The sequence below is a fragment of the Sipha flava genome, unplaced genomic scaffold (assembly GCF_003268045.1).
Source record: "Sipha flava isolate LNK unplaced genomic scaffold, YSA_version1 43_pilon_pilon, whole genome shotgun sequence".
Classification (NCBI taxonomy): Eukaryota; Metazoa; Arthropoda; class Insecta; order Hemiptera; family Aphididae; genus Sipha; species Sipha flava.
The window spans coordinates 2,345,317-2,362,731 of record NW_020273171.1 but is presented as its reverse complement, the minus strand read 5'-3'; the positions used below and the strand labels follow the sequence as shown (position 1 = coordinate 2,362,731).

General features: G+C 25.2%; 2 protein-coding genes across 5 annotated transcripts in view; one reads left to right on the top strand and one right to left on the bottom strand.

Moving 5' to 3' along the window:
• The first annotated feature begins 3,733 nt into the window (after nucleotides 1-3,733).
• Nucleotides 3,734-9,234, top strand: LOC112689426. Of its 2 annotated transcripts, none has more exons than XM_025563137.1 (4): nucleotides 3,734-4,051; nucleotides 4,143-4,257; nucleotides 4,558-4,649; nucleotides 5,450-8,006. In XM_025563137.1, the coding sequence occupies exons 1-4, from the start codon at nucleotides 3,976-3,978 to the stop codon at nucleotides 5,473-5,475; spliced, it is 309 nt and encodes a 102-aa protein (XP_025418922.1). In that variant the 5' UTR covers nucleotides 3,734-3,975; the 3' UTR covers nucleotides 5,476-8,006. The 2 variants fall into 2 exon arrangements, with proteins under 2 accessions (XP_025418922.1, XP_025418921.1); XM_025563136.1 differs by lacking the exon at nucleotides 5,450-8,006 and adding an exon at nucleotides 8,917-9,234 and having other exon boundaries at nucleotides 3,741-4,051.
• An 80-nt stretch (nucleotides 9,235-9,314) lies between these two features.
• Nucleotides 9,315-17,415, bottom strand: part of LOC112689361 (protein lin-28 homolog) — an 8,650-nt gene continuing 549 nt past the window's right edge. The window contains exons 1-5 of one of the 3 annotated variants that reach the window (XM_025563047.1): nucleotides 17,242-17,409; nucleotides 17,016-17,095; nucleotides 9,959-10,188; nucleotides 9,723-9,883; nucleotides 9,315-9,652 (exon numbers count right to left, since the gene is read on the bottom strand). In XM_025563047.1, coding sequence (XP_025418832.1) covers nucleotides 9,361-9,652; nucleotides 9,723-9,883; nucleotides 9,959-10,188; nucleotides 17,016-17,073 — 741 coding nt within the window. In that variant the 5' untranslated portion in view covers nucleotides 17,074-17,095; nucleotides 17,242-17,409 and the 3' untranslated portion in view covers nucleotides 9,315-9,360. Of the gene's footprint in view, nucleotides 9,653-9,722; nucleotides 9,884-9,958; nucleotides 10,189-17,015; nucleotides 17,096-17,241; nucleotides 17,410-17,415 lie in introns of those variants that run through there. The other 2 variants (XM_025563048.1, XM_025563049.1) reach the window with 2 other exon arrangements.

The window sequence follows — 17,415 nt, the reverse complement described above, 5'->3', positions numbered from 1 at the left end:
ATAATTAACTCTTAATAATAAACATTGAACCATAAATTGAGAACCTTAAAATATTTTAATGAACTATTGAAGTGCAATTGAATAAAATAAATTCAACCAGTTTAAAATTATTTTTCTATTTTTTTTTTATAAAATTATTTCTAAATAAGGATAGAGCACCATTAAAATATAACAAACGTTTAAAATAATTTTTAAGTTTTTTGAAACATTTCGAGGGGGGGCTGTAGCCCACTAGGCACCCCTATATACGTCACTGGTTTAACTAATAATAATTCACATTACCTGCGAGACCGCCATATAATAGTTGGTTTTTAATGAGGAAATTAAATAATTCAACCATTTTTCAATTTTTATCTGAATTTAATTTTGATCTCTAAAAACAGTTTTTTACGTTTCCTTTTACATTTTTCATTTTATAGAGTTATAGCCTTTTTGAAATAACCGATTCAATTAAGTTTTACAATCGTAATATTCAATTTGATTAGCACTGAGTTTTATCAAATATAATAATACCTATTCGTTGCAAATCATTATAATGGATCAATATTGATAGTTTATTACTTATGTTATATACCAAATATAGTTTAAATAATCACAATTATATTGCAATATTAAATTTCAGAATGATTCAATAATACAAGAAATAATAATAATAATTCACATATTGCATCGTTTTAAACGAATAGTTATCAATTTAATTGTGATTTATAAATATCTATTTAATGAATAGTAAATTTAATATTCTTAACAATTATACTAATATAATTTTTTTTTATTATTATTATTCGATAAATCCATTTAATATTTGAATTATTAGATTTATATTCTTAAAAATATAGTTTATTAATAAAATACCTACCTTATTTTAATACATAAAAACGACATAAATTATAAAAAAGTAGTAAACCACTATCCATTATTTAAGAAAACTTCTTACTTATAGAAAAATATAAATAAAAACAGCTAAAAACCTATTTTGATTACAAATTGCAATTTTACACACAGTAAATATATGGTTAAAATATGAATAATGTACTCTTCATTAAGATCAACTCATTCTGACATTCCCTAATTTCCCGATACACCCTTGTTCTATATTAATTTTTATATTATTGTATATTTTTCTAGAGTCACTTTAGATATTATAATATTCTATAGAATTCTCATTTTTGTACACTCATCATTCATATAGGTTTAATTTTATTGTCTACTGCTTATCATTTCTTATATGCTATATATTTTAACTGATCTTACTACTGATCTATAAAATTTAGCTTTTAAATGCCCAAATGGTTATTATTTAGACCCGGAACTTGAAGGATATATTTTTTCAATGCTACATAAACACTATTGAGAAAATTAGATCTTACGTAGAAAAAAACAAATTTGGGTAACTATAGATAAAAGTACGGACATTGAAGGGTGCTATGTAGTGAATTTTGTTGTGAGTTGAATGGCTCCGGGAAACATTTTCTAATAAATACAGATGTCTTAGAAAAGGTTAATCATAGTAAAATATTAAAACTATTCGATAGATCCCTTCAAATTATTTGTCGTAATGGTATTAAACACGATAAAATACTGCTTTTATAAAATGATGCTGCACCTTATATAGTCAAAGAAAGTAAAGCCATTAAGGTATATTATTCGAAGATAGAACATGTAACATGCTTGGCTCATACCTTACATAGAGTGATGGAAGGAATCAAAAAAATTTCCCAAAAGTCAATCAGCTTATTTTAAACTGTAAAAAAATATTTTTGAAGGCTCCTTCAAGAATACAAATTTTTAAAGAGCATGCACCTAATATTCTATTACCTCCACAACCTGTGCTAACTTGGTGGGAAACATAGTCAACGGCAACCCTTTATTATTGTGAACATTTTGATATAACTAAAAATATAATCATGAAACTGGACAAAAATGATGCGAGTTCCATTGAAAAAGTAATTAATTTGATCGCCGTTCCAGATTTAAAATTAAATTTAGTTTATATTAAATCAAATTTTGGATATGTCATGCCGATTCTATAGCAGTAGTAGAAGAAGAAAAAAATAAAATTAACGCGAAGTATAGTTGGGTGCGAAATTCAACACAAATTTAAAACTGTTTTAGAAAAAAATAGCGATTATAAAGCAATGCAGATTATTTAAAAAATATAAGGACAAGAAGTAACAAAAGAAAGATTGCCAGATGATTTTAATGTAGATTATATCGCTTTTTTCAAACATGCGCCAATTACATCTGTAGAAGTCGATAGAAGTTTTTCAATCTACAAAACGGGATAATCACCGATCTTTATTATTTGAAAATATTAAACACACTTTAATTGTTCAACGTAACATGTTCATGTAATACGTGTATTGTTTAAAAATATTTAAGTAAATTAAATTTAAATTGTTTAAGTAATAAAGACATATATAATGAATAAAATTTAAATTAATAATAATTAATAATTACGATTTATGATACATGTATTTAATAAAATGTACATTTTTAAAAATATTAAGTTATTGATTATTATATAGTCATTTTTCGTTGTTTATAAGTAATTTTAACATTTTTATTGTGTATATTTTTCAAAGATTTTTAGGTCATCAAGTTTCAAGCCCTAGTTATTATCAATATTCCTCTTAGAATCTTAAGAGTTTAAATCCAACACAGCGCAAATATTTACAAAACTATCAAAATTTAACTTTTTTTGTTTTTTTAATAGTTTCTTTCTATTCGATCTGTTACAATTTAGATTGTAGAGGCATCCCATTGGAGGTACTATGGCATGAACACAATTTTATCTAGGTTAGCCGGTCAAGACACCACTGCCTTTTTAGTATTTTTTTTTTTTGGATTGCCAGGAATGGTGGATGATGATAATTCAGATATTAGAGGATTTTTATGATAAACTAGATGGCTTTTAAAACGTTTTTAGTGAGATTTTGCTATTTCTGAAACGTATGGTACATTAAAATTATAGTGATAAGTGTAGTTAGTGACATAGAATGGAGACTTAGTAATAGTATGTATAGTATATAAGGTTTTGGATTGGAATATTTGGATACGGTTGATGTTAGATATTTTGGCAGTGCCCTAAAGTTGAATTTCATATGTCAAAATGGGTCTTAGGATGAGTTTGTACTGCGGTAATTTATTGGGGAGTTTTATGTGCTTGGAAGTTAGGAGAAGTCGGAAACAGTCATTCAAGAATCTGGTTTTGTTTGCTATGTGCAGTGCTTGACTTAGTAAAATTAAAAAAAAGGGACTCTGTTTACTTTAAATAAAATACCCTTTTATTTAACCTAACGTAAGAGAATCATCAAGATTAAAATATAATTAAAATACGAGTACTTACTCATGAAGTACAATCGTTTTGTTGTAAAATGTAAATCTATACATAAGTACAATAATCTGTTTCATAATAAAACAAGTGACAGGCGAGAGCTATAAAATAACCATAACAATTATTATTCGAATTGTATAGTGTGAAAAATTATTAACCTACATAAATATCTAATTTCACTATTTGAATTTAATTTAAATAAATTGTACAGGTATTTGTACCAACATAACATAAAAGTAATCTACAGTTGCTAGTATAATATTAACAGACAATTTGAAATATTCAGAATAGATATGTACGTTCGAGACCACTTCTTCTATGATTTTATTAAATTCTTTAGATTACGCAAATTACTCTACATCCATAATATAATACGCGTCACTTTTTTTATACTACTATTTTACTCTACAGTTACTTGCTTACTTAGTTAAAACTGAGTCGTTTAATAACTAATGATTAATTAATGTTATTTGGTGTTGCATGCTTGTTTTTTTATATCTTGGATCTTATTTTAATTATGTAAATTAATGTTTGATTAAAATTATTACTCGGAATAATACTACAGTATAACAGTTAGGTTTAATTCGTGTTCAGCGCTCAGCACGCACGTTTGAAGTTTGTTTTACGAGGTATTGACCATGGATGAAAATACTACTATTTTGTTCGACATTTTTTTTAACAGAGTGATTATTACTTTTAAAGAACTTTTTAATGGTAATTATAAGACTTAAATAAATATTTCTTCTTTATAAATATAATTTATTTTGCATTACGAATATCATTTTTAATTAAATTTTTTAAACAGGCCAGTTAAATAACACAATGATTGACAAATTCAACACAAGTTGTAAGGATGACCTAGAATGTCAAGATGTCGCATTGTTTTGCAATTTAACTAGCTCTTTATGCCAATGCGCCACGTAATTTGAAATTAATATTTTATGAAGAGTATTTAAAAATACTAAGTAATTAGCTTATTAAAATAATTTTTAATATACATAAGTAATTAAGCATTTATATATTATATGTTTATTTTATTACTCAACTGAGAATTTATCGACTAATTCTAATCATAAAATAACCAATATATTATTTATTCACTTAAGGTATATATTTAAAATTCGCATTTATTTTAAAAAATTTTTTTCTTATACTCTTCATATTATAGTTATAATTATTATTTAATAAATTACTTTTCATAAATCTAAAATTTTCAACAGATTTTACTTGCGAAATGAAAATGCAGGAATATGTGAATTTCAACAAACCAATTTGACTAGTTGGTTAAAAACCAACGGAACAACTGAAACATGTAAGCATACTCATTTATTACGAGTAGTTAAAAAAAGAAGTTAAATATATTTATAGAAACCATAAATTATTTGCTTTTTATTCTACCAAGAAATAGGCTAGATTAAAAATTATAGCTTAGGTGTATTTATAATTTAGTTCTTTGTTGTATCTGATTTTAATAGCATTCAGTCATCTACAACTCACTGTACTTATATATGGAATCTTTTTTAAATTAAATATAATTCCATAGATTTTTTAAAAAATAATTTTAGAGTAGTAAAGGAGCTAACCAAATTCCATACACCACCTTATCTAAATATTACTGTTAGTTATAATAAAATAAATAACCATGTTCACATTTTTATTATTTAAATATAATTAGATTTTTAGTTGGTATATAAGTTATTTTAAATATTTTTAAATTTAATTTTGAGCATTTTATAGAAAACTATTTTAAACTAATTTTAATTTCCTAGGAAAATTTTTTTTTTTTCCAATGATAAAAGTACAAATAAAATAAAATGTCAAAAATACTTATCATCATAAAATGTTTACTGAAATAATTTTTTTTTTATCAAAGTTGTCAATTTAAACTTTTTTGTAGTAAAAGTTGTCGATTTATCTATCACCATTGTGTAATAATAAGAGCAAATAGCTAACTCAAAATGAATACGGTAATTTTCTATTTACTAACATGCTTATACACAACTGCTGAGTTTCTCTCTTTTCCATCGAATATCTCTTCCTTTAAAACCTCTATGTTTATTTTTATGAAATTATTTTAATTAATTAAAGAATTTAATAGGTGTATTCTCTTAGGGAAACATATTGTGTTGCGGACATAGAAACCCTGAGGTTCCCGAGCTATAATACAAAGTATGTAGTTATATTGGTATCATTCTAACGGGGAAACTTATGTTAAAAAGGCTTAGATATGAATTAATAAGAGCGAAACTTAATTAAGTGTCATCACTTCGATACGAAAGGCAACGTAAAACCATCATATTATATCATTCAAATATACATTTTCATAACAGAGAAAACTATAATCATAGCACTCAGGCATCGGCATACATGGTTAATAGGGTGATAAGAATCTACGTCTCGGCTCTGAAAATTTTAACTTGCAACGTGAGAAGTTTAGTTGAAGATGTAAAGTTGGAGAAGATTTTGAACGAATGAGAGAATGAAAGTCAACATTTGTGGATTATGTGATACATATTCAAAAGAAGCAGGTAATTTTATAATAAAAAATGGTGAACACAAAATAAATTACTTGATTAACAATGAACTAATAAATCGATATAGTGTTGTCGCAGTACATAAAGAAACAAAGGTGTAAATTTAAAAATATGTAAATAAAAATATAAAGAAGTTAATGTAGCAATTAGAAGAAAATAAGGAAAACCAAGGAGAAATTCAATGTTGAAAAATGTCAAGAAATTGAAATGCTGGACAGGATTCATAATAGCTTTACAAAAAAATAAAATATATTACTGGTATTAAAAATAAAATAAAGTAAATAAAGGAAAAATAAAGCTTTATTTATCCTACTAGTAGGTATGCAAAGAAAAAATGATAATACTAAATTATTAGATACTACAAGAAAGATTAGAAGATGGATGGAATATATACAAGAACTTTTTTTTAGAATATACCAGGACCAGTTAGTATTTATTAGTATGGATAAAAGATTTGATATAATGAAAAAAGAAGTATCGAGTATATCGAAGAATGCTAAGCCTAGGAAAGCAGCAGGCCCTGAAGAAATCTCCTCCGAACTCTTACAATTGTTTGACGATGATATGTTATATGTTTTGTAGATATGTTACTCGTAGTTAATTTATTCAATACAATTTACGAATCAGGAAAGATTCTAGAAGAATGGTTAACCTTTATTTATTTTATTTTATTTTATTTTATTTATTTTATTGTCTAATAAAAATAACCTCGAAGAATATTCAGGCTATAACTTTAATGAGTCATACCTTGAAATTATTTTTAAAAATTATACGTTAAAGAATAAGTTTTAAATTAGAAAATAAAATAAGTGTGACACAATTTGGTTTCAAACAAAGAATAGAGACTAGAAAAGTACTTTTTGGAATAAATACTATTATGCAAAGGTGCTTAGATGTCAACAGGAATATATTTGTTTGTTTCATATACTTTACCAAAGCAATAGATAACATAAATATGATAAGCTAATAAAGATACAAAAGGAAAAGAATATTGACAGTTATAATATAAGAATAATTTCAAATATTTATTGAAATTAAAATGCTAAAGCTGAAGTGGACTATTGGTAATCAGACGAAATAAAAATCAAACACGGAGTCAGACAATGTTGTATTTTAACTCCTTTATTATTCAATATATACAGCGAAGCAACTTTTGAAAAAGCCATCCTCCGCGAACATACTGACATAAAAAAAAAATAGGAAATTTGTTAAAAAATTGAGATATAACGGTGATCTTTATTCTGGTACTTACCATAGACAATCTCCAAAGAAACATGGACAATAAATAAATATAAATATATAATCAGTAAATATAGTCTTGAGATGAATGGTTAAAAAAACTAAATTCATGATAATAACAAAAGACAAAACGGTCCTTCCCTAATATTGAAATTAAATTATCTATCAACAATGTCATAATACAAAAAGTTTATTCATACAAGTATCTTGGAACATAAATTAACAATTATGGGGCTAACGGAAGAGAGATCTGAAAAAGATATGAAGGGAGATATCAAATTGAAATTGCGAGACCTACATTCTTTAAACTAAGAAATTTTTTTTTTAAACATAGATCTATCATTAGGTTTAAGAACTAGAATGTTGAACTGCTACATTTTTTTTTTACATTGCTGTATGAAATGGATTCTTGGACACTACATATTAAAATCTAAGCATTTGAGATAAATTCATAATTTAGAAATTCAGAATTCGACAAGGAAATGTACGTGTTCTTTATCGACTTCAAGAAGGTATACGATAGTATATATCGCAAAATCTTGATAAATATTCTTAGAAAGTATAACTTCCCACAAAAATTAATAAAGTTAATCGAAACATATATTAAGGAAAAGTTCATTAAAATAAGAGTAAGGAAAGCGGAAACCAACCCAATAATTGTGAATTCAGGCATAAGACAGCGGGATTCTATGTCACCTGTGCTCTTTAATCTGTTATTAGGGAAACTAAAATCGGACCCCAGAAGGGGATGTCACTACAAAGATCCTCCGTGGCATTATTGGCTTATGCAGACGATTTGGTCTTCATGGATAAATCACACGATGGACTAAGAACACTATGTGGCCGATACGACTTGATATGTTTAACTCAATATCAAAAAATTATTTTAATATACTATAATATAGTTTATACATTATAGGTACATTATATAATCTATAAACTTTGTATATTGAAGATAATAGGAAATAAAAATACACTATATACTATTATTATACTATTTACTATTAAACCGTTGAGTATGTAGAAATTTGAATGGAGGGGGTTCGGACCTGAAACCACCCTCTTGACTCACAATAGTGTCACAAACAGAAAAACACACAATGCAGTAAATCCAACTTGGCTCAGAATCTAAAATATATTAACATGGTATATAAGAGTAGGAGTAATCTACAGGGTATTTTAAGTTTTGGTAAGAGGGCTGTAGCCCGCCAGATTTTTTACCCTAGTTGCGCCTATGATCATGATCTCGAAAAAACAAATGATATCGATATCATAAAATTACATGTCGATATAATTTAAAAAACTAAAAACAATAAATTACTAAGTACAAAATTAATTGACACATTTTTTTTGGAATTGTAAGTTTTTATATAATAAAAATTAGATATTATAACGAATTTATATCGATATCGAAGTACTGTCGATAAATTAGTCGAATAGATATCTATAAAATTGGTCTGATATAAATATCGAATTACGATATGGTTGTGCATAACTAGAAAACAATATGAATATATTTCAAACTAAATGAAAATAAGCAAAAAAATTATTGTTCTTTATTTCATTTTATAATAATTCCATAAAATGTAGATTTTAGGTAGGAAGAGTAAAATAATTAACTTTTGTTGATTATTTTAATATAATATTCTATAAAAGTCAAATTATTCCATAGAAATACCCTGTTTTTCTTAAGTCAACAATTATTTTATGAATCATGTATTATTTCTGCTTTTAAAATAAGACATAATGTATATATTTACATACAAACAAATTATATATTATCAATAATTTTAATTTTTTTTTCAGGGAAAACCAATTTTTTTATTATTACACCATATAAATTACCTTTGTCTGCGATTTGCGTTATGATTCTAAGTGCTATATGCATTTTTTTATGCGGGATCTTCATTTGTTTTGGTGATGAACATAAGGATAATGGATTAGAAGTTGTAAGTAAGGAACAGAAAGAATCACACAAAATCGAGATGCCTCAATGAAAATGATGATAAATTGTTCACCAGAAGCAATAATTTCAGTAAATACAATTGACATGATTAAAATAATTTAATTTGTTGAAATTCCATCAACATTAAAATTTAAATTAGAAAAAAATATAGTTTACAAAATGGTAAATAAAGTCTTTTTTTAAGGAATATTATAAAACTCCAATGATTAAAAAATTATTAATTTATCTCCATGCAATTAAATTAATTATTAATATAAATTATGTTTTAGCAGTCGATTTTGTATTCAAATATTTTTTTCTTGTTTTTCATTATTGTCATCTCCATTTTGTTTGGGTAAATCAGTAGACTGTTCACCTACAATATCTTCTTCAGTTTTGGATTTTGGTCTAGATTTTGATCGTTCAGATTTTTTTCGTGGATTTTTGGGAGACTTATTATTAGTTTCTTTGAGGAAAAGTTTAGGACAATCAGCTATAAGATGGTCTTGAGCCTTACAACTATGACAGCGTTTGGGCATGGGACCCATTGTACATTTGGCAGCTATATGATTGGCGAAATCTCCACAGTTATAGCATCTGATAAAAAAATAAGCAATTGCAAATACATAATTTCATTATTTTTTATAGTGTTATTAAACAATTATACCTCAGTCTTTTTGTAGGATATGCTTTTTTTGATCCTTTACAATATTGACCACCCGGTCCAGTAACCAGTGTAGCCTCTAGGCCTTTGTCTGATTCATGACACGCAAACTCTACATGCTCATTTTCTCTAAGGGATCTAAATCCATCTTTTTTAATAACTCTCTATAAAAAAAAAAAAAAAACCAAATAATAATTTAAATCAACGCAAAATTAACATGATATAATTTTTTATTTTACCTGATGAACAAAAACATCTTTACCACCATCGTCTGGAGTGACAAATCCGAAACCTTTTTTTGAGTTAAACCATTTACAAACACCTCTACGAACACCTTCCGGCAATTCTCGATTTTCTGCATCACTTGATGAGTGACTATCATTACCATTATTACTGCGCATTTTAATTGTTTCGGCGGAATCTTTTAGAAGGATAGCTTTAGTTTTTCCTTCCTCATCTTTCGAATGAACTAAATTATTAATAAAAATATTTTATTATTCCAAATTATTATAATAATATATTTAAGTTAATTTATTTAACATATTATTATATTAGGAACCTAATAAGTCAAAAATTTTAGATGGAATTTAGGAATATTAAAATATATCTTTTTTAATAGTGGTATTTAATTATTTTATAACACGAGACTTAAAAAAATTGCTTGAAAATCAATTTTATGCTATGATTAAAACATATAATATACTAATAAATAAAATTATTATAATAATTAAATTACATTCTTGCTACTTTAAATACGTTCAATCATTAAGTAGTTCAAATTATTGCTATATTTTATAAAGGTAATTAGAGTTTCGATACTACTATTTATTCTAAAACAAAGAATAAGAGCAATAATTTCTTGATAACTTCACAAAATTAAATTATATTAATATAAGTAAATATTAAGATAAATTGTTATGAGATAAGGTTAAATCTATTAACATTAAAGATCAACATATATAGTTGCTTTATAGACATATTATATAAGTATATAGGTCATAGGTACATGTAAGATGTAAGCTATGCCGTTTTATAGAATATGCGTACATCGAAAATTCATAATTTGACATATTTTCATAGTATTTTCATAATTTCATATATTCTCATAGTTTCTAAATCTAAACCCTCATTATAACTTGACCTTTTTTGGATATATTTCCAAAACGTGTTAGAGTATTATATAATATTTATTAGCTTGATAAAACATTACAATTAGTGTATAGATACAACTTTAATAGAACCTTAAATAAAATGTTAACAATATTATATAATATTGCATAAAAATCGGTTAAGACTTCCTAAAGAATTAGCACCCATTTAGACATTTTTGATTGCGAAATTGAATTAAAACTGTTAGCTTAATTGTCTACAACGATTTACTCATAAAATTATATTTTTAATAACATATACCATCCAAAATTATATTCTTAATAACATTCAGGATGTTATATTATAGATAATATATATATATATATATATTATAGATATCCTTGCATGGCTCTTATAATAATTATTTAGATTTTTTTCATATTTCTTTGCTCTTGATCGTCGCATACTTTTACGAACTAAATTTCTTCAAAAACTGTTATTAAGTTCAATTGATTGTCATGAAATACTTTCTTTTATCTACTTTAAATTTAATAGCCTTAATACTAGAGATTCTAAACTTTTTTATTAATTATCTGCATATATAAGTTACATGTTTAAATCCCCACCTAACCTTCTAATGGTTGCAGGTAATATATTACTTTGATTATATTTAATAGATTCTTATTTTTTTTAATTTATATTCTATAATACTATTTATAAGTTCTTCTCATTATATACAATCTATTTTTAAGTAATAATAACTTATTTACTGTATTATGTTTGTTATTTTCCACTCAAAATATTTTTAATGTTATATTTTAGGACTTGCATCCGTTTATATTAAAAAAAAGGCAAATTGTTGGGTTTTTAAACTGTACAATAACTTAAATATTTTTTATAATTAATAAATCTAATGTTATTTTTCGATAATCAAATTTTGAATAGTTTTCACCATAGTCTAGTTAAAATATATTAATTGTTTTTGATATCATTTAAGTATTATATTTATATAAGTAAAAATCATTTAAGAATACATACGTAATCAATAATTAGGTAATACTATTGATTAAGTACTTGCATATAGTTAATAGTATATTTTTTAACATGTGTTATTTATTATCAGAATTTACACTGTATTAATAATATATATGTACTATATTACAATGTAGTAGTTCATATCACATTAATACTAATAACACAATAACTACACCGGATGTAAATTTATCATTTCAAACTACATGTTTTTAATCTGTATACATTAAATCAATATCATATGTTGTTTTTTATTTAGAGATATAGAAAGAAAATCAATAGTATATAATGGAAAAAAAAATGTCACGTGAGTTATAAAATAGTATACATATATCTCCAGATAGTCAATGATAATTTGTTATAATATTATACGAGTAAATAAAAGTCTATGGTGAAATCTATTAAGTGATATACGAAAAACAAATCGTAAATTAAAACAATTGACTTTTTAATAATAGTATTGATTATTTTTAACACTTCATGTTCATTGATGATTCAGGTACCTTATTGAAAATGAACACACAACATTATTGAAAAATTATATATTTTCCAAATAATTTTTATCATAACAATTTTTGAAGTTTTTTCTTTTTAACTAGCAATAAATATTTATATTCTGAAACTGAATATTTTTTTTTGAAAATGTTTATGTATATAAATCGAATATTGATTATCGAACAATTCAGATGGACGAAATAAGAAATGCAAAGATTTTTTGGTGGATATTTCTCATTTCTCTAATTTTATCTCAACTATACTGGTTAGGCTAATATTCAATAAATAAATATGCACAAATCATTGTGTATTTAACATATTTTCGTAAGATATTAATTATGATTTTTTTATCCTTATAGGTTAAAACTTTTTATTAAATATTCTACACTTAAAATGAAATTACAATTTCAAACATTAAAAAAAAAATTCTAAAATGTATAATGATAAAATGTATTAATGATAAAAAAAGTTGTAATATAATATTTTTATAAAAATGTTTTGAATAATATGAAATTAATATTTTTGAATAAAATATTAACCGAAAAAATTAATGTTTAACGTTGAAAAAATCACTCTGTATATGTATATCAAAATGTGTGATAAATATGATGAATCACAAGTCGCGTCATTTCGATATCGAATTGACGATGAATGGATCCGGTTTCTGGAACAATGAATAGACGATGTATAAAGTAGGATAATGCACGTGTTTTTTGAAATGGAATTTCTCAAATTTACTTGTGCAAATGCTACATCATTAAACTATAATAAAATGGTAAATATAAAAAATAAAACGTTATGACTCGAAACGGGAAATGAAATCATAGTTTTTTTTTGTAACTTATAGTTTCAAGGTCATGACCTCCATGGGATTTTATTTTATTAAAGGATTTACATTTGGAAAATTTAAATAATTAATAACAATATATATTTTACTATGACCATATTTACGACAGAATATTACAATTATATTAATCTGCACAAGATAAAAATGTTATTATAATAATTGTATTAATACTCCAACAAAAATAATTATTATATTAAATACACAGTTTTACTATACATCATCTTAGGATAACCAATATTATGTTAATACATTTACAATGCACATGAAACACAGTTCGTTTAAATAATGACGTTTGAATAATTTTAAATTTAGATCAGTAAAAATGTGACCAAATATAACAAAACTAAGCGGGTAGGTAGATTATTTTGTGAGTACTTGCACATAACATATAAGCGATTCCAAATAATTTAAATACGTAGAGTATAAAAATAGTATTATATATAATAAGCAGACGAGTATGATAACAATAAAACCAAACATATTGTGACCCTTAATATTAGATTAATAAAAAGTATAATTCATAAATAATAATTTTCACATCTCTAAACTAAAAATATCAATGAATTGATTATAAAAAGATATTATATAAAGTGATGTGTAGATATTTATTAGTATTATAGTCTATTTCGTAGACATCTATTATTTACAAAGACGTCTTCACTGTATCAATAAACATTAACAAAAGAAATAAATTATTTTGGGCTACTATAATACTAATTGGTAAATATCCACTTAACGACTTCTTTATTAATTAATCTTTAAAGATTAGTTTACTGATTGTTTATTTATGTGTCAATTAAATGCAATTAACCAACACAAAATCAATTACCAGTAAATAATATTAGGTATTAGGTAGGTACTGCAGAAAATCTTTGATATTGACAATTTCCTGACTCATCGGTACTTTAATTATATTAAACTAATTAAATGAATTATTTTTCTGTAAGGTTATAATACATACATCATGATACAATATAAATTAGATTTTACTATTGAATACATCGCGAATAAATATAATATCCAAGAACACAACGTAACACTTGATATTTATAAATAACATATATACATCACTGTACATAATATTATAATATCAAAATAAAATATTATCAAAATGGTCGTCAGTCGATTTTTTTTTTTTTTTGTTAATAATATACACGAGGGTATTATATTATATTTCAGAAACTACAGTGCGTTTAGTTTTGGCAACGTGGCGCGAAGACCTCGTGTATATATATCAAATACAAACCATCTGCATTTAGTTGTTCTGTTTACCTGCACGGTCCTGATTTTCTACCCTTAATAGTCACTGAAGTAAACCCTTAGAAAGGAGAAAATATTTTACAAACGCCAGCTGCAACACAACAATATTTCTTGTTCATCAAGTATCTGGAGATATAGTAAACTCGTATATTTTATATAAGCCATGTATATCTCCGATATCTTTGCAATAACTTATAACCTAACCTTACTATAGTATATGGTTGTATACAACCATACACTATATTGTCGTTAGATCGTTATCGTTTTCTTTTTTTTGATATCTACCTAATATAAAACTCAACCTCAAATTGACTTTAAGGTACACCGCAACTAAAATGTTATCTAACACAATTAAAATTTTTTAAAGAAAACAACGTACAAAAATATCATGCAAAAGCATAATAATTTTTAATAAAAACTGCACTTATTGAAAACAATAATCATTAATATTGTTAGGTACAAGACGAATTTTTATGTCAATTAACAAAAAATACTCAGAAAATACCTAAATGTGAAATAGGTATTTTAGTCAAATTACAGTTTAAAGGCTTTCTGTAACAAGTACAATAATTTAGAAATGTTATAGTATAATATTAAATGCATAAAATTTGAAAAGTTTACTCAATTACAATTATTCAAGTAACAATACAACAATTCAAATGCATAAATCAAAAAATTATGTTACAGCCCATATTTTAGTACTACAAATGAAATAAAAAATAATTAGTAAATTTTCACCTAACGTGCAACTTATTTTTTATGAAAGAATAAAATTAATAACTTTGTTAATCTGCAAAATGGCCAATAGCTAATATTCGAGTATACCACAAAAACTACCGACTATAGATGACATTTTTTCTGACTCGAAGTAATATTTATAAATACTTTAATGATTTTTTTTAATTATTTCTGATTTTAGGAATTATTGAAAAATTGTAATATTTTAAAATCTGTAGACACTGTAATACAATAAACAAAATTTAAACCTCTAATAAAATGGTTAAAAAAATTTTATTACGTCTTATATAAATTAAGAATAAAAATAAGTTTCAATGGAATCAAAATTTTGAGTTACCGCTTAATACTATTTATAAATATCAAGTTATATCTTAACTCAGTTCATATAAAACATATTACATTAGTTCAAAATTTAAACAGTCTAAGAATTTAATAAATTTAAAAAAATGTAACAGAATTGTATAAAAATTGATGATTATTTTATATATATATTAGATGTATATATATATTAGTAGACACGGTCAACCTAGATTTCTAAAACATAAATCGTGTATAACATGCTTGTACAGAATACAATATAAATAATATACACTAAAAATTTTAAAAAGTTATTATAAACTTTGGTAAATTAATGATACATGAATCGAAGAAACTATATTTATATACTTACGAATACCACATAATAACATCGTAACTATTTACGCCAGTATGATAAAATATACGATAGTGAGATACAATCTTTTATACTTTTGTTTTGCATCCGAATCTGATAGGTATAATACCTACATTTTTTGATTAATCAAATAAATATTATTATTATAAATGATTAACACCTTAACACATACATACTATATATACAATGAGTGCTCAAAATCTTTTTAAAAAACCCCATTAAAGCGAACATTCTTGATTATATTTTATCTTAATGGCACCTAATTTGTTCAAATTTAGGAAAGAATAAAATTCACGTACGAAATATTTAGTAAACACACTTTGACTATTGGATTATTTTTATAAATATATGCCAAATTCAAGATTCTTAGAACAAACCAAAAGCGGGTTTCAAGAATAATATGCACTTGCACTTATCATATGGAGACCGTCAAGAAACACCTGTATTATTATTAACCTAGTCCCTTGGTATAACTAGCTTATTGTTAACACCTTCATTTATAATGAATCAACATAACAAAATATCCCAATTGAATGCGTTCTACAGAGTTTACTAGCTAGTGCAAAGGATTTTTTCCGCCGTCTTACATAACATAATATAATACATGATATATAGCAATATCTATAATTAAAATAATATATATATAATAACAAGTGATACGAACCACAACAAAAAAAAATACCATTCAATGATGGGGTTCTGGGTTTTTATTGACATATACGTGTGATTAGATAAAACGGCAATCAACGGATTTAATAAACGATAAAAGAACTTTAGACCTCGACATAAACAAACAGCTTAAAAATAGCCTTACTCCGCCGCTTTTTTAAAATCTTTGTCCGATAAATATGTAGCCAGCAAGTCGGAACACGACACTAACTTCTTTATATCGTTTCCAAGTTTCCAAGAACAATAATTAGCAAATTAAATAAAACTATTTTCAAACGCGTGCAGATTGTTTTTTAATTAAATAATGCGTACAAAATAAATATTACGTTTCAGCGGCTTATTCCATTTATTGCGTCTTACATTATTCGTACATATTCAAGTATTTATAAACTTAAAAATTGAGCATATACCTACACGGTTTGTTTTGAAATTTTTTTAATTTTTTTTTTTTTTATTAAATCGAAATATATTTTAAACTATAATTATTACTCACCTCCGTGACCGTTGGAGGACGTCGTAGAAATTTGATTTTCAGTTTTATTCTCGCTCATCGTGATAGTGGCGGACTCGGTACTAGAACAGTAATCGAAACAGACAATAAAAATATTAAGTGCGTGTTGGAGTGCGCGGGACGTACGGAGTGTGCTACCCCACGCGGAAAACGAGTCGGGGAGGGGGGGGGGACGAATGGGAAAAGGACAAAACGGAATAATAATTACCGGAACGTGAAATACTACGCGGACGTGGTGAATGGTGTTGTATTAAAATAATAATAATAATAATAATAATAATAATAATGGGTGAAGGTATTTTTCTGAAAGTTGAGCGATAACCGTAAGATTAACAAACATGCGTATGCGGTTGTTGCGGTGCGCACACGTGAACGGGGGGGG